We start from the raw sequence: 18566 nt of genomic DNA on the forward strand, positions 1-18566 counted from the left end.
CCTCAGAGAAGATGTATTTACACATCATAGGCAGTTTGAGGTTTCAGCATCTAAACCTTAAGAGTATAACACCTTGACTCAATTACGTTAAGATGCCCTGGTGTTAAGTTGAGGCAATTTGCAGCACAAAGACAAATTGAGGAATGTCTGCCGCTCGACCCCTTAAATGTTAAAGAGATTAGGATAGGAGTAACACGGGTCATACTTAAAACAACCTTGTTCGTTTTTGCTACCCCGAGGTTTCCCCGAGAACAATGCTTTGCTCTCAGGCTTCTGCAAGGACGTAAATGGATGTTCACTGGTGTTAGGACCTCTGACCCTGGCTGCCCTGGTGTTTCCTGGGCCAGATGCTGCTCCCCTGGACCACAGGCCTCACAAACCTAAACAAAATAATCCTCCTACCAAACAAGACAGATATTGTATCACTCACATCCTGGTAACTATCAGATGGTGGTGTGTGCTCATTGCCCGAAATCATCCGTGTCATCACTCATTGGATTGTTTGATGAAAATAATAAACAACTATAAACCCCAGTAAATCATTACATTAAACTTAGCGGCATATTATGCACCAATACCCTTTCATGGGTGATGTGGTTAGAGATGCTTGAGTTTTCCAACAGAAACAATTATAGCTGCAGAAATGAGGGCATTGGATTATATAGTCAAGCTCTGGTGGCCTATGATATCATTTCAACGTTATTAAAACTTGACTTGAAGTTCAGCTTCATTTTTCTCCTCTGGGAGGTCATTCATTTTTTTTGTAACACTCAATCTTTGAAAACACTCTTATTTTACACTTGTTTTTTATGCCTCCTTTCCATGCCATCTAACTACTTGCTTTTATTGTGTTTGCTTTAATGGTCTATATCTCTCCTCACTTTATCTGTCCTCCGTTTGTAAAGCACTTTGTGAACTTGTTTTTGAAAGGAGAGAAGATGTACGGATGTGCTCTATAAATCTAAGCTCTAAAAAGTTATTATTATTATTATTATTATTATTATTATTATTATCATTATTATTATTATAATTATTATTATTCAAGTGAATGTGATGAATGATTATGGTTGCTTACATTGTGACAAGTGACGACAGTCTAAATTTATGGGAGTTTATAGCATGTATAATACTAGAATCACGTCATTGGATAAGTGTCTAAAAATATAGATATATGGATGGATAGATAGATAGACAGACAGACAAATGGACAGACAGATAGACAGACAGACAGACAGACAGACAGACAGACAGACAGACAGACAGACAGACAGACAGACAGACAGACAGACAGACAGATAGATAGATAGATAGATAGATAGATAGATATAGATAGATAGATAGACAGATAGATAGATAGATAGATAGATAGATAGATAGATAGATAGATAGATAGATAGATAGATAGAGACAGATAGATAGATAGATAGATAGATAGATAGATAGATAGATAGATAGATAGACAGATAGATAGATAGATAGATAGATAGATAGATAGATAGATAGATAGATAGATAGATAGATAGATAGATAGATAGATAGATAGATAGATAGATAGATAGATAGATAGATAGATAGAGGGATGGATACGTTGAGGTACTAAGGTAATGGATAATGAGTAATAAGCATGTGAATAAATAATAAACGAGGCAAAATAGAAACACATCCAGTTCAATACAAAAGCCAACGAGTCATTATAAATAAAACGTCGTGAATCAATATATTCCATGGCACACGCAGCGTCTCCTCCTCAACACTTCCTTCCCATAGGATTGTAATCCCGAAGACCCGCCCCCTCGTAACCGCGTCACGCAGCGGTCTTGGCCAATCACACCTCTCCCCAAAATCTTTGGCGTATAAGAGCAGCCTGGCGCTCTCAAGTATCAGAAACCACTCGCGTTGTTCTCCGCGTCCATCCATGGCTCCCACGGCGTCTGCGGGGACACAGAGCGCACCGGTCGGTGGCTTTATTCCCTAACTTTAATGAAAGCAACGGGACGTGCGGGACTGGGATCACTGGGTGGCGGCCATCTCTCCAGAAGAAGGTGATGTCCGAGGAGGCGATGGGAGAGGAGTCCAGCAGCTCCCCGGTGGACAGCCCGAGCACCAGCGACGGGGAGGCGGAGAGGCAGCCGAAGAGGAGCGGGAGGAGGAAGAGGAGGCCGAGGAGGACCGGGGAGGGGGACGAGGCGGAGGCGGACTCGGACAGCCCGACCCTCCCCGGCAAGAGAGGCAAGAGGCCCGGCGGGGGCGGCGGCGGCGGCGGCGGCGGCGGGGGCGGGGGCGGGGGCGGCGGCGGAGGAGGAGGAGGCGGCAGCGGCGGCAGCGGCGGCAGCAGCTGCAGCCCGCAGTCCCTGGAGGAGCTGCACACCCAGAGGGTGATGGCCAACGTGCGGGAGAGGCAGAGGACGCAGTCCCTGAACGAGGCCTTCGCGTCTCTGAGGAAGATCATCCCCACGCTGCCCTCGGACAAACTGAGCAAGATCCAGACGCTGAAGCTCGCGGCGCGGTACATCGACTTCCTGTACCAGGTTCTGCAGAGCGACGAGCTGGACTCCAAGATGGCAAGCTGCAGCTATGTGGCCCACGAGAGGCTGAGCTACGCCTTCTCCGTGTGGAGGATGGAGGGAGCCTGGTCCATGTCCACATCCCACTAGCACATGGAGAATATTCTTAATATTTTCCTTAAAAAAAACAAAAAACAAAAAAAAAAACGGTATGCTTTATGTTTCCCCCCCAAAATAGCTTTACCACTACATACCAGTGTAAGCCATATAATTAATGCAAAATCCCACAAAAATATTTATGCAAGAAAAAAAACAAAACATTTGCGAGTTTTCCCATTTACAGGTGACTGCTGATTCTACTTATCAAAATTTGACGGGACAAATCTGGAGTCCAGTGCTGGATACATGGGGACACAACTATTTAAAATCCAAAAAAGGGACATAACGAACCTGCTACAAGGCCTAGTTTGTGTCATGCAGGTTTTTTTCTTTGTTTTTGTAATCTACATACTGATATGCTTTCTTATTGTTGACGACGAATGTTGGGATTGTGTGTTTGTTTGTGTTTGTATTGTTTGCATTTTGGACTTATTTCTGCATCCAAGCAAGTTGTCTCAGTTTTTGTGTGAGACAAACCTTGTGGAGCTTTTTTTTTTTTTTTTTTTTTTTTTTGGATGTTGCAGCCCATAATAGTATGACTTGTGGATCTAACCTGTGCAAAAAAAATATTTTCAGAAAACATTTATTTATTTATTGGTGAAACGTCGACGAGGAGATCACGTGCCTGAAATGCATTCCTATTTTTGATGTCTTTGTACATTTTTGTATATGTTTTGCATTAAAATGATAACGAAATGTACTGACCTTTTACTTTGTTTCTATAGTTCATATAATCCCAGTCAATAATAATGGCCTTGGCCACAATTTGTCCTTAATTTACACCCACAAGTGAACCATGTTTTTCCTCAAACCTAATTAACCAGCACCATGCTGGGAGGCAGAATAATTGGGCCTGATCTTCTCACTGTGTAAATTGGTTGAAATACTAGATTTTTCCATGATTATTTTCTATAACCTACATTTTGTTATATATCTTAACTCGGCCTATAACATAAGTAATAAGTTATATACTATACAATAGACTATATAATACGTTTGTCGAAATTCTGATCTATAAAAAAAGCCAAATAAAAAAATAATGCACACGACACACCATAACACCCGCAACAAACATCAATATAACAAATGTTAATAGATATGATGTGTCTCTATTCATTGCCGTTTTCTCTCCTTTTTCGTCTTTTTTGCAGTGTGAAATAATTGGGCCTTGAAGTAAACAAATAAATCATGAGGTCCATGTCTTATTGTCACCCAGTAGATATTGATTTATGCCATTTTCCTATCATTTCTTATGGGTGGCCTGTATAAGGTCATTGGGTGTGATAAACACACCCAATGACCTTAAATAATAACCCGAGATGTATCCAAACTTGATTTTTTTTTTTTTTTTTCATATATTATTTCAGTTCAGCTCACCCTGCCCAGTGCCCGGTCTAACCCGGTATTAAAATAGGGAAAAGGGTATAATGTTTAATATATGTGATTTAATGTAGGTCTCTGCCCCCCTTTCCCCCCAAATATGACTAAACACATGAAAAAACAAAGCAGACTTAGTATTGTGGTTCCCCGGAGAGGTATCAGTGAGTCGACCTGTTGGCAGTGTATTCATATTTCATACAGTGTGCTGTTATTAATCTGGCACCATATTTACCTATTTAAACGGACGCACGTGCCAGCAGAAGGTGTGGAACTGGCTCGCGAGGCATGCGTGGTATTCCCACGTGTCTGTGAAACCCAAGGAGTTTTGTAAAACTCTCAGGAGCTGATGTCAGGAAAGCCTTTTTGTTTTTGAAAAAAAAAATACAATCAACAAAATTCAGGTGGTACACCCTTTCCTATGTATTAAACGAATATATCTCAGTATTTAAATATTTGATATGTATTTATTTTCCTCCACACATTAAGGCCTCGTAGGCTGTAAATCCAAAGAAAAATAATTTGTATGGCTTGTATTTTTTTTTTACCATTTCCAATCCAGCTTTTGTTTTACTGCTTTTTTCGACACTAGAGTAGTTGGCAATTGACACGATGCAGTCCCAGAATGAAAGCTATTTAGACCAGATGTTAGTATTTTTAAAAAGTCACGTGAAATGAGCAGATGTTCAGACGCTGCAGAGCAACGCAGCACTGCACCGCGTTGCTCTGCAGAGAGTGGACGCGCTGCGTGCGCTCTCTCCGGACACGCCGCCGATCCGTGAGACGCGGAAAGGAGATTTAAAAAAGAAATGGATTTAGGGGGGGGATCCGAGCCGCTGCTTTGGAAAACTGCGCCAAAAAACGGAAGGTAAGACAGCAAGCAGGCGTCGTGCGGAGACGCTTCGGCCTTGCCGAGGTTCCTTTGTTGGCATTTCACTGTGCGTGGGTTAAGTGAGAATATACTATAAGAATATCATATCAGGTCATAATATGATGAGGATATCCGTGAAGCTGACACGTATCTGGGAATTTAGTTTCCAGGCTGCGGGCGAGAGAGAGTGAGACGAAGGGGAAGGGTGGGTGGGTGCGTGTGTGCGTGCGTGCGTCCGTGTGTGTGCGTGTGTGTGTGTGTGTGTGTGTGTGTGTGTACGTGTGTGTACGTGTGTGTACGTGTGTGTGCGTGCGTGCAGGCCCGTTCGTGTAAGTCTGTGTGCGAAAGGGAACGCGAACCTAAACTTTTTTATTTTACTAGTGCCTTTTGAAAATGTTTAGCTACAGTATAGTTTACTATTATTATTATTATTATTATTATTATTATTATTATTATTATTATTATTATTATTATTATTATTATTATTATTATTATTATGGTTATTATGATTATGATTATGATTATGATGATGATTATTATTATTATTATTATTATTATTATTATTATTATTATTATTATTATTATAATTATCCCTGAGCTTTGTTCTTCATTGAGCTTGAGGCTCAATGCGCTTGGCCTAACATGCTTCTATATTCTGCCTTAATTCCCAGTTGTCCACATCTAGCAGGTGTTTTATTGATTTATTTCCAGTTATCGTTAAATCATTTTATGTGAAACGAAAACATGGACCTTATGAGTTTGGAATGTGTTGTCACATCAACAGCGTAAAAAAAACAATTTCACTGTTATTACTAAAATATATACATCATGTATATAATAATAATTATTATTATAACAACAATACTACTACTACTACTACTAATAATAATAATAATAATATCAATAATATTTATTATTATTATAATATTTATTGAAATACTTGATACTAGCAGAAAGTAATAGGCATCGTTATTAATGATGACAGCCTTCCTGAATATTCGAACTTCTACTGATAATTCGTGTTTATTTTGCCTATGGCCTTTAAGAATATAGTGAAATGAACTTCACCGTATTAAGATCGTGATGCATATTAATGTATTTATGTCCATCCTACTTGAGAGAAGCAGGTGCACCATTTGTTGCCAAGTAATGGGCACACCATTTTAGATTTCGAGAAACATAAAAATCGAAATATTTTATGGCTCTGCAGCACCTCAATAAAATTATAAATTATATATATAATTATATATATATATATATATACAATAAAATATATAATTTTATATATATATATATATATATATATATATATATATATATATATATAAAAATATAAAATCAAGTTAAATAGTCGAGTATACAAGCTCCTAACAATGCAAACAATGCAAAAGTAACCATGCTGGAGATCAGATCAAAGGGAGATGCAACAAATCAATACACAATAAATACAAATAAATACATAAATACACCAAATACATGAATACAAAATACATAATTAAACAAATAAATAAATTGCAGGTAGAGAATGTAGATTTAAAGATTTGCAGATCCATTGCCATCTGTTGCAAAGCCTTTATATAAGCAAGAAGAAGGCTTTTAAAGACATAAGTCAAGCTGAAAACCCCCCAAAATGCAACATATAGACTCTTTTTTATCCATATTGTGGTTGAGGGGAAAATAAACCAATAAACAAAAGGAAATTGATGCAATGCAACTACAAACAGTGACAACACTGCCTCATCCCTCTGTTATTGTCTGTAAATCAACATGGTAGTTGTGGTCGAGACAAATATCTTAAAGATTTATAGGCTGCCTTGGTTTTGGATCATTCTTTCCCGACATGAAAAGCAGATGAATAATTGATATGACGTGAATATGGTAATTGAAGCAGGCTCGCCTCAGTACTTGTAGTACTTGTGCCGATGCCGTGCTGTCCTAAAATGACCTTAACCACGACCTTGTAACATGTATATACTGTGTATATAAAGCTTATATTTTGAACATTCTATAATTTGCTTGTGCACTGGTTTCATATCACCACTCATGGAAATTATTTCCCTCCAATTTCTCCCTTCAAAGCTTTGAAAGGACATTTTTCCAGTATGACATGACTTGGCACGCATTTGGGAAAAGTGCATATGACTAAAGCTGGTAGGAGAAAAACAAAATAAATGAACAAAGCAATAAAAGAAAGTTGTTAGCCCATGACTTGCTTTTTTAAAAGGAAACATTTAAAGGCCTCGAAAGTTGACTCATTGTTTGATTTCGTCGATGAGTTCAGAAAAATAAGTTGGAAAGCCGTTTCTGCGGAGCTGGAGATCTGGAATCAGAGTGCTGCACGGAGATCCACGATGAAAACCATTAAAAGTGATGATTAAAAACATCCTTTTACCTAACGTCTCAAATTATGAAATGCACGTATAACGATTTTCAGTAAAAGTGATACTCGGGCACATCCTTCATCGTTATTTCCACCATGACAGGGAGCAGTGATTGTATAGCTGCACTTGGTTTTTCATCAATAAAAACGCCGGATGCGTGTGTGAGTCAGCTCGAAAGGCCACTTAGAAAGGAAGGATGCCGTGTGTTTGAGACGCGACATTCCAGACCTGGACTCCAAAACATCAAACCGCGGCAGGTTTCTGGCACGTCGCGAGACGACGATGACGACGACGACGACGACGACGACCTCGCAATGGAGGCGCTGCAGCTGATTTCGAAACCCGGCGCCGGAACGGTCCGTGGACACGCATCCACAGGCCCGTGAAGCAGTGCAAATGCACCTCGTGTGTGTGTGTGTGTGTGTGTGTGTGTGTGTGTGTGTGTGTGTGTGTGTGTGTGTGTGTGTGTGTGTGTGTGTGTGTGTGTGTGTGTGTGTGTGCGTATGCGTGTGTGTGTGTGTGATGTGTGCCACCCAGGCTGCAGAAGACAGCACCAGCATCCTTCAGGGGAATACACAATGATGTCACAGGAAATAGCTGGGAACGGCTTGGCACCTTTTACAATTGGCTCGTCCTCCTCTGCCTCAACAGCGACTCTGGAATAATAAACACAGCAATCAGGACGCGGTGCGGGAGTGCGCGGTGCCATTGCACAGCTTTGCGGGTAATAAAAGCAGATTTTTCACTTGAGGGGGGGGTGGGGGATGATTATTTGTGTTCTGTACAGATGTCCCTAAATGGACGGCCTCTAACAGGAAGCGTAAACACACGGACGGGGTGGAGTGGAGGTTCGCAATGATTTCCGACGTTCCTGTTTATTTCCAATCAGGATGGAACGTAGGCCTACGCATTATATTCGGTGCTCGTGTCACATCAAAGTTTGCGCTCGTTTCACCACATCCTCATTAGGACCGAAAAAAAACCCACACACCCGTGCTTTCTAAGTGGCAATTCCAGCCTAAATTGGAAGTCATAGTGGAAATGGTGCTCAACGGGGGGTGCTTCGAGAGGTTCCAGGAGGTCCCCATCACAAGGATTGATAGTCAAACGTCACTGTTATTTCATTTCATTTAAATTGTTTGATTGTTTTGGTGGTAGTTGCCCTGTTATCCCACAGACTAAAGTACAGGCATGGGCAGCAGCGTCCCAGAGATGAAATATTACCTAACAGGGGGGTCCGTGGGCTAAAGCGTATCAATGGGTTCGGGATATGAACACGGTTGGGAAACCCCATTATATAAAACGCATCATATTCATTTTGTGCCAGTTTATAGCCGCTGTGGCGACACCGTGTTGAACATTTACCATGGACCAGCTGCAAAAAGAACAGAAAATCCAATATTTGAACTGGCAGCGCTGACGCCTTTCTGCATGTGGGATCTTTCATTAAGCCAGAGAACAATTTGTCCCTATGAATGAGTGAAACGTACCCTTCTTGCTCTTGTGCCCAGGGGTGGTGTCGGTGGTGGAGGAGGGGCGAGGGTGGGAGTGGAGGGGGGGGGGTGTAATGACAGCAGCCTGCTCTCGTCCTGTCCCTCGGGGAGGGGGCGGAGGTGGGGGGAGGTCGTCTCCCCGGTTGTTAATCCCACTTCCTTCATTAACCTGCTGATCCCGCTGATCCCAGTACTGGACACTGTGACACCCCTGTCACGTGGATAACTGATGTGTTGTTACCTAGCGGCACAATGGGCCCCTTCTTCCTCCGCCCACCTCTCATTTAGAGCCGGTTCGGTTCGGAGGCGGGGACGGATTCGATTGACAATTAGTCTTTCATGACTCCGGATTAGCAGAAAATACTCCCGCCGACTAATTTGTCTGGGTCCAAACCTGGCGTCTGTAATAAATGCGTCCCATTGACACGCAGGCCTGCCGTAGGCGGAGGCGGAAGAAGTGCTTCACACCCCGAAGCAAAAGCACAAAATACCCTGAGACAAAATGACTCCAGTGAAAGTGAAAGTAGAGCACTGACGTTTCTACTTCGGCGAAAGTGAAGTTGGATTGCTCTTAAATGTACTTAAGTGTACGTTAACTAAAAGTACTTGTCATATCCAGTGCCCTTGACATAACACAGCCTATTTTTTCTGCAGATGTTTGTTCATCCTGATCACGAGTCACAATAAAAATAGTATATATTACAAATATATTGAAATATGGATATAAATTCATATTGGAAAACAATGTGATTGTTTATTAATTGCTTATTGTATTTGCTTTTAAATGTAGTGGAGTAAAATTTGAAAGTCTAAGTACAGATACATGAAGATAAAGTGCCTTGTTACTTTCCACCAGTGTGTATACTGTAGGTGAATCATACCGTGATGTTTTTTTTTTAAGTTGTCTAATTTAAAGGAACACAGAAAATCAATGGATCTAAAAAAAAAAGACAAAAGTAATAACTCACTCAGACGAGAGCAAAAAAGTAAAGAACAGAAAAAAAAAATCACCCAGCAAACGTAGTTCATACATCAGGTGAATTGCATCATTATTCCTTCCTTAAACGTTGATTCATGGATTTAAATGTATTTTTTATTTTTTTTTGATCACACAACAGATGTTTCGTGCATTTAGGTTGCTCCTGGAATGTGAGATCTCACGGTTTCACTCTCCTCCTCGTGACTCACTTTGGCTTCCCTCGCTTCCCAGCAGGGGAGAGGACGCTGACTCAGCACGGACCGCAAACAGCATCCATCGGTTCACAGCGAGTCCAGACCGACCTGCTCAGGTGACTTCATCTGGACGACGACGACAGTGACAACAACGACGACAACAACAACAACAACATCAACAATAGCAGCAAAAAAGGTTGGCAAATAAATGAAACAACTTTTAACCCTTTTAACTATTGTGTACTATAGTCCATCAATCTATCTATCTATCTATCTATCTATCTATTTATCTATCTATCTATCTATCTATCTATCTATCTATCTATCTATTTATCTATCTATTCAGCTGCTGGGTGCTCTGCTCTACAACCCTGTGTTCAGTTAACCTAATGATGTTATTGCATTTTCACACAAAGTTGATATTATTTTAGTGGATACTGTTGCTTTACTGTTGCTTATTAAAGAAATTCCTTTTGGCAACATCGCGTCGAACAAGAACCCGTTCCAGTTAAAGACGTCAATTTGATGAGAGAAATTCTATCTTAAGTAATAACCGTAAGCAGCGTGAATTCCTGGGCAGTGAGTCCACGCTCCCCTAGATAAACACCTTCAGCGGGGCCCTTATTACGGGTATTTCCCTGAGCTGGCTGTCACATTGCGTGTACCCTTACCCAAAAAAAAGCCACATGATGTTTTTGGATCAACATGCACGCGATAACATGTGAAACCCATGTACGGCACGAACTAGTAAACTGTAAAAGACATTAAAGACATGTGCATTAGGGGTTTTTACGGTGTAACCTTTTTGGTAAGGCGATGACGACCAAGAAACTCGGGTGACTTGAAAAAGATCCTCCAACTGGATGGAATACGTAAACAAATATGTTTTTTATTTTTATTTTCAGACAACATAGGGAGGACGGAGCTTAAAATACGAGGAAGCAAAATGATGTGACATATGGAATGGCTGGTGTTCTTCAGAATATCACTCCTATTCTGCTGCAATACACTTCATGGAAATCCACGAGAGTCGGGGATCCGCTGTTTCCTACAGTAACTTCATTTTCAGTTTTCAACAGACGACATCCACCGAAGAAGGAAACCTTCCTTCTCTCTTTTACGTGCGCTACGTGACGACGATCGCGGGGAACCGCGCTCTTTTGTCAAAAACTGTTGTGCACCAACTCTGCGCCGCGTCCACGCTGTGTTTTTTCGAGTTCCTTTCCCCGACCTTTACCACCCGCCCCAGAGAAATGCAAATGCATAGAGAACATAATGGCTCCTTTCCTGTGTAAAAGCTCGGCAGTAAAGCTCGTAATTAGGGTTGTCATGACGACGGGGCCCAGCAGGCCGACGGTGCCGCGTGCACTTGCAGAACTTCAAACGGTATCAAAGCTCCGGACGGCCCCCGGTCTGGTGCGGCGGCTCTGTTTCGAATTAGGGACCGACTTCCACAGTCCCTCTTCAAATTCAAGATCAATATGGAACACCCCCTTTCCGAAAAAAAAAATAAATAAAAAAAAAAAAAAAAAAAAGAAAAGCCCGATCGAGTCGCAGTCCAGACAGGACCGACCGAGTCCTCTGGATTTCATTAGAGTCAATTATCTTATCTGTTTCATCTCAACGCTGCCAGAGGTTTGGCAGACGCAGCGGCCGGGTTCTCTGCAGTTTGAGAAACCCCGAAGCCAGCCAGGGGCCTGTGGACCGGGTCATTAGAACCCTCCCCTGCCCCCGCCGCCAGTGATAAAATATTTTCATACTTTCGCAAAACTGATTTTCTCCTCTCGACCCCCCCCTGGGGGGTTGCCGTTGAAATGTTCAAAGTGAGCGCAAGTTTTGTTTGTCTGTATATCCGACACGACAACCATCCAATGCATTTTGGAATCAAACTCAAAGGATAAGTGCTTTGACTGTCAGTTGAAATTAAATGAGAGTAACTGCACTTATCCTTTGGACTCAATTCCCGCCAGTTTTATGACATGGTCAACAATTCTGTGAAGGTAAGGACAACGTCACCGCCTCACATTTAAAGAGAACGCAAGACCCGGAATAAAAACGTGGTCCTGATTTATTTTCATCGAGGGCCATAAAATTGCATTTCACGTGCCGAGAAGATCCTGAAGACTCTGTCGGGCGGCACTTGTTCTGCCAGGAACGCCGGAGGGAAGCACCAGGGATAGTTTTCGTACAATATCTGGTTGACTTTTTTCGGAGTTCAGGATAGAAAGGCGACTTCGGGGATGCCCTCCGCGGAGCGGGTCCGCCCCCCCCCCCGGCTCTGGCTGGTAAAGGGGGGGGGCGAGGAGGGCCACGATGTCCAGAACCCGGAGCTGAAATCGAGAAGTCTCCTCATCAGGGACCGAAAGGGGAGGAGGGGGGGAGGGGGATCACAGGCGCAGACTTCCCTTCATCACAGTCATGCTGGGAAATGCAGAGGACAGCGGGGTCAGGCCAGACAGCCCACTGCTTGCCGTTACCGTGGCAAACATCCCAAAGGCCAAAGAAAATAGATGACAAGTACAATAATACGAGGCGTAATCACCAAGGTCGGTTGCCTGCGACGCGCCTCCTCCCCGTTCCGAGGCCCCCAGATCCTCCGAAAAAGAGAAAATCTCTGTGTACTTTAAGGGCAAATTACTCTGTAATGTGGTTATTTTCCTCTGTGCCGCTAGAAATCAGGAAAACCTTGGGGACCGGCTCTGGAGACCGTGAGTGAACAATCACTGAGAGATTCCAGTCCACTTCCAACGCTGGATATTTACTTTCCGGTTCTTTCTGGTGGGCGTCGCGCAGATGGAATCTACCATCCTCTTTAATGGTAAATTTTATGACTTATTAACTGTCAACAGTTTGGAACCTCCGAGGAGCTATTAAGCGCTCTTCCGTGCCGCCCCCACCCCCCGCCCCCCCGACAGAACGGCCCCGTGTTTGATTTGGACGGAAAGACGTCTGACTTTTACTCTTTCTATTTTTTGCTCTTTTCAAACCTCTGCAAACTTGTTTTTTGAGATGCAGCACCACAATCCCCTTCACATCACAGGTGAGATGCGGCGATCACGACAATCGAATAAACAAATTCAAGACCAAAGCGTCATGGTTTCTGTGTTTTTCCGGTGACTGAGACCTGTGGGTGTCTCCTCGACCGGGCTCACGCCGCGTAAATACAACTCAGCGCTAATTTGATTTAGAACTCGAGGATAATAACCGTCGGCCCCTATTAAGAACCGCAGCCCTCCACGTCGCGATTTTTGTTTTCACATCGACGCACGTCACAGTGGAGGTTGGTCCCTGAGAAATGGCGGCGGTGTGACTAAAACCCCTTTATCGCCAGCCAAAAACAACCAGGATGAATAATTGATTCCAGATGTAGCTGATTTGAGAATGATACCCAGGGTTCATTTCCTGTCTGCGCTTTGTAAGACAACCTATTACACCTCCAAGGCAGCTGCCGCAGGGCCGCCCCAACATCAACACTTCCTCAGGTGTCACACAACAGACGCAAAACACCGTCGGCGTTTTTATTTTATTTTTGTAAATTCTCCATTTAATATTATAGAGTTATGGATTTGAGCTTTTTTTGAGACACCGATCCCTTTGTTTTGCAGTTCTATTCAAAGTTATTATATTGTGACCTGCATGTATAGCACACAGTAGGTTTAATGATGAAAAGTTCACTATGAATCTCAAGGTTTGCAAATAGAAGCATATATGTGGCAGGTTGCCTAGTTGCCCGGGGTAACCAGATTTGGGCCATTGTCAACTATCTTGTATGGTCAGGTTGCCCCCATTGTCAACCACTAAACTTCCATTAAGGAAGAAGAGGTGTCCTGTTATTTGCATTGATTTACTCCTTTTAGTGAGAGTATTGAAATGTGAATTAGAATTATATACGATCAATATGGTTATGAAATTGTCCAAATTTGGCAACTATTTCGTCAGTGTTTGCAACCAACAGCTGATCCATGGTTGCCAACTTGGGCAACCACTTCTAAAAGTTAGTGTAGGGCCCTGTAGAGGACACACACATCTGTTTGTCTCCCACAAACACACACATATACACAAGGGGACACACACACACACACACACACACACAGACACACACACACACACACACACACACACACACACACACACACACAGACACACACACACACACACACACACACATACACACACACACACACACATGCACCACACACAGGCACATGCACGCAGTAGCAGTTCCCTTGTTTATTTTATATGCTAAATGATCTCGGAGGCCATAACTTTCTGGCGGCCCTAAAAGCATTCTTTTCCGGCCCTTTGGCTCCATGTGGGAGTGATTAGGTTCCTGGCCGTGCAGGTGACTGACACTGAGTGACCGCTCCTCCTCCTTAATGCGTGCACGCCGCTGCGGCTGGGAACACCAAATAGTGCACAGTCGTCTCTTTTTTGGGAAGGATTGAGATTACGCAGCGCTCTTCAGCTCTCTTTCAGTCTGCAGGAGTGCTATTACGCTGCCATGTGGATATACCGTCCATCTGGTTGTTTTGGTAACGACGTTATTTACATCCTTACGTCCTCTGAGTGGAAACCGATAAGCGTCGGCGTTTGGAATGAGCTATTTATGTTGGAGGGAAAAATATGATGTATTTCAAACAAAGCCTTACTTGCTCATAGAAAATAGTCAGAATTTCAGCATGGCTTGCATGCCAGTCTCAAAACAAATATTCACCTAAAACATAGGTTTCTATAGACAAAAATCAACGTGTGGAAGGATGTCGGGATTGTTTGGGAGAACGAGTAAATAGCGAAATGGAGAGCCCTGCAGCCTTTAATGTCGTGTTTACACTGTAATTAGTCTTTTGCAGAATGAGAATTCCTGACAGAGGTTCTGGGACGCATGGCATGGTAAAATAAACTCCGCAAGGCGCGGTTTCAAGAAAACTTCCCCGGACCATAAACGGAGACAACCTCCGCAGAGCAGAACCAGCCTCTCGCTAATTTTCAAAATGGGTGGTCGAAAAATGCTCCCCCCGCCACCCCCACCCCCTTTCTCTCTGTGTGTGTCCCTACGCTATCCTGTTTATGTTTGTCTTGTCTTTCTTTCTCCCTTTGTAACTTCTTGGTAACTCTTCCTATCTCCCCCTCTGTGTTTACACCAGTCATTCTAACATAGCCATTGTATTTTCCCTCCATTTCCCCCCTCCAGTATTTCATTTTGCCTCCCCCGCCCCCCCACGCCAAGCTCTGGTTTCGGGGGCTTCACCCTCCAGCTCTCCGCGGGGTCCGGGGTCCGACTCGACGACACCGTTCCACAGCCATGCGTGCAAGAAAGGGGACGACTGGGGCCCATTCAGAACTGTGTCACCCTCCACCTGAGCAAACAGAGACTTGGGGAACAAGGGAGGGAGGAGAGAGGGATGGAGGGATGGAGGGGAGGAGGTGGGGGAGGAGGTGGGGGAGAAAGAGTTAGCAGGACCGGGAACCAATTGGTGAGGGAGGGCTGGCGGAGTGACAGCCAATGTACAATAACATTTGTCTTCCGTCTTGGCCCATGCGAGTGCTCCTTCTGGACACTGCGCTGCCTCAATTTTAACTCTTATTCTCTCTCTTTTTTTCTCCCCACCCCCCTTCTTTTTTTTTTTTTTTTTTTTTTTTTTTTTTATTCCTGCGTGGAGCTCCCCTCTCCAATGGAAACACATTCCTGTCATGCCTCGCTGCTGCTCCCTGTTTAGATTTCTCATTACAAACAGCATTACACGCATGGGCTGGAGCTGGACGGAGCACCAGGGACCCCCGAACCCCGCCGCCGGAGAAAGTAAAAAATCTGTTCATCGCCACCTGCACATGGAGGACGGAGGTGCTACATCACAAACCGCCGAGAGTCACCGTTTCCCCAAGACTTGAATATTAAAAGTAGTGAGAAGAAAAACTTTTCAGAATTTGCCTTGTTGTTATATTTGGATATGAAATAGCCCTAATCTCCATCCAGACGATTTATGAATATGAAGTGGAGCTGTCTCAGAGGAGAGTGGGCTTTTATGGAAAGCAGACCTCTCTCCCTCCTCACCGCGTCTTATCTCGGGCCAAGTTCAGCGCCGGGGGATTGGGGCTGTCAGGGCTCCTCAGGCAGCCGCAGCCTCATTGACAGACATCTGACAGTACTACTGGAGGATGAAGAACTTGAAAAAAAAAAAAAGAAATAGTGGTTTATGACGCAGAGGCGGAGAGAGAGAGAGAGAGAGAGAGAGAGAGAGAGAGAGAGAGAGAGATTGATAACTCGAATCCACTGTTGGATATATCTCGGGATTTCTGAAGGATTTCCCTCGTACGGTTTAGCAAATTAGGTTCAACCCAAACATGTAAATTTCCGTTTCATTCCACTCAATATCTTTTTCGCCAAAGGAATCTTTGCAAAAAGTCCACGGAATACTCATATTCATGTTTCGGCCATCATTTAAGTGATGCCAGTGCATGAAATGTTTGAAGTACCGATCAGAATCAAAATCAGAATTACTTAATTTCGCCAGGTGCATCATGTAGGGGCGAGTGGGGTGAGATGAGCCAGTGGGTACGTTGACCCGCCCCCTGTTTCTAGGCAACTGTGCACATTTTTTGTCATGTGACCATAATTTCAGGAATTGCCCTTCATTTCCATTTGGCTGTGATAGAGAGAAGCACATTGGATACAAGTCTAAAGTATTTATTTACACACAAAAAAAACTTTTTTTTGCTTGTCAAAGTAAATTTTCTGCATGTCAGGTGTTATGACTGTTATGTCAAAGCAAATGTATCTCGGTCCAAAAATGTGTATCATACATGTTGGTGATTTGCCAACGTATAAAACCATGTGAATCATTTATCTAAAGAGTTGCTAGACTAAGCAGTTTTTTTCCAAAATGTGTGGCTGTGGGGCAAAGTCAGCCAAATGCTGCGGGGTAAATTGAGCCATTGGTTCAGCTTACCAGACCATAAGGCGCTGAAGTAAAGTTAAGTCTCTGAAGCATAAAAAATGGTATTGCAATGAGGGAATTGGTTTTGGTTGATCATATGTTAAACATTGTAGGAGAGCTATCGTACCACGAACCTGCGAGAGAAGGACCAACCGGGGCTGAAACGCCCCTTGAAGAGATAGGGAGAGCGGCCCTTGATGTCAATGTTGGAAAGGCCATCGGATCAGGGGCAAAAGACAGAAATATTGACAGGTCAACCTTGCGGAGGCACATAAAAAAACGGTGGAGCGGCGGAAGCAAGGAGGGTCTTCACGCAGGCGGCGGAGAAGGACCTTGCAGACCACATCAAGAAGCTGCACGGCCGGTTCCACGGACCTTACTCCGAAGGAATGCTGCGGGCTCTCGGCCCGGCATTAGAATTGGCAGAAAGAAACCACATCCCTGTCCCCAACGCCTGGAAAGAGAGAAGGGGTTTAGCAGGGAGGGTGTGCAGGAAATCACATGATTCAGTAGGTCAGCGAAGGCCAACTTCTCTTGTGTAGTTCAACAGAGTATGGCGATGGAAGGAATTATATTATTTTTAGGTCGATTTTTTTGGAAGAGCTGCAGCTTTCAGTCAAACCACGGTCGGGGAGTTCTCCGACAATCTGACTAAAGAGATGGACAGGTGACAGAATGAATATAGTTCACTATATACATACAACAGTTAAGGGAATTTACAACAGACTGGCACATGTGTTATATCTATTCAGGGCTGTTTGGTTGTAAGGTTAAACTATTCCGATTCTCATCATGGCTCCTTCGCGTCTGGCCTTTGTTTTACAGGCGTCAATTTTTTAACGATTTTTAACGTTGACGAAACAGGTGTCACAACAACGCAGCCGGCAAAAGCAGGAAGCGGCAGAAAAGGGAAAGAGGGCAAGTGGGTGCCGTCTCGTCCGCTGAGAGAGGAGAGCTTGCGGCGGAGGCCTGTGCGGTCAGCACAAGGAGCAGTTGGTCACGGCAGCGCCTCTGGGATCCGTCGGTACCTCCGCCAGATCTGGCCGGGTCCGTGAAGACACCTTCGCTGTGTTCACTTGAGCATCTGGTTCGGCACACCCGCTGCTCCTCTGACCATCCTGTGCTGCTAATCCTTGATAAGCGTTTCACCGAGGGCACTGGATTACTGCAAAGAGAAAGGGCATTGTTACGCTCACAACCCCACGCGTCCCATCGCCTGCGGCCTCTGGACCGGAGCGCTCATGGTCCATTTAAGAGCAATTACAACGGAGCTCTTGGCTGTCCTTTTCATTTGCATGAGGACCCTCATAACAAAATTGTTTCAAATTGTTTCACGAATGGCAAACGTTCCTGCAAGTTCCTGGATATTGAACTTTATTTGCTTGGTTTTATGTTGTTTAAGTTATCTGTAAGAAAATAAATAACACTGGATATACACTCTCTCATAATTTCAGGGCTGTTGTGTAGCTTTACGGTACAAGGGCCCTTTTTTCATAGATGCCTTCATGTCATTTTAATTTCCAGGACATATCCTATAATAAGGGTAGATGTTTTTCATTGTGCTTCTGTCTCATTTTTCCTTGTCTCGAGGACAACATAAGTCAAAATGTGCTCATCTTATCCCTAGTCTCCCTACGAGGAATTTGTCGTGGGGATTATTGCTGCATGTCTAC

At 43.6% G+C, this 18566-nt stretch overlaps 1 protein-coding gene and 1 long non-coding RNA gene across 4 annotated transcripts; both read left to right on the top strand.

The window, feature by feature from the left end:
* The first annotated feature begins 1920 nt into the window (after window positions 1-1920).
* On the top strand, window positions 1921-3283 carry twist1b (twist family bHLH transcription factor 1b). Its single transcript, XM_080004701.1, has 2 exons — window positions 1921-2243; window positions 2286-3283. Exons 1-2 carry the CDS (start codon window positions 2046-2048, stop codon window positions 2652-2654), a joined length of 567 nt encoding a protein of 188 aa, XP_079860827.1. The 5' UTR covers window positions 1921-2045; the 3' UTR covers window positions 2655-3283.
* A 1480-nt stretch (window positions 3284-4763) lies between these two features.
* On the top strand, window positions 4764-18322 carry LOC307233818. Of its 3 annotated transcripts, none has more exons than XR_013844274.1 (4): window positions 4764-4908; window positions 9996-10154; window positions 12631-12776; window positions 17758-18322. It is a non-coding gene; the product is annotated as an uncharacterized lncRNA (long non-coding RNA). The 3 variants fall into 3 exon arrangements; XR_013844275.1 differs by lacking the exon at window positions 17758-18322 and adding an exon at window positions 15619-16808; XR_013844276.1 differs by lacking the exon at window positions 17758-18322 and adding an exon at window positions 15150-15334.
* Window positions 18323-18566: the final 244 nt, after the last annotated feature.

Source organism: Zeus faber (genome assembly GCF_960531495.2).
Source record: "Zeus faber genome assembly, chromosome: 8".
NCBI lineage: Eukaryota > Metazoa > Chordata > Actinopteri > Zeiformes > Zeidae > Zeus > Zeus faber.

Excerpts from the sequence above, each read along its gene's own strand:
- twist1b (XM_080004701.1), top strand. The coding sequence starts at position 2,046 with ATGTCCGAGGAGGCGATGGGAGAGGAGTCCAGCAGCTCCCCGGTGGAC. Across the intron at positions 2,244-2,285 it reads AGAGAGGCAAGAGGCCCGGC|GGCGGCGGCGGAGGAGGAGG; the intron begins GGGGGCGGCGGC and ends GGCGGGGGCGGG.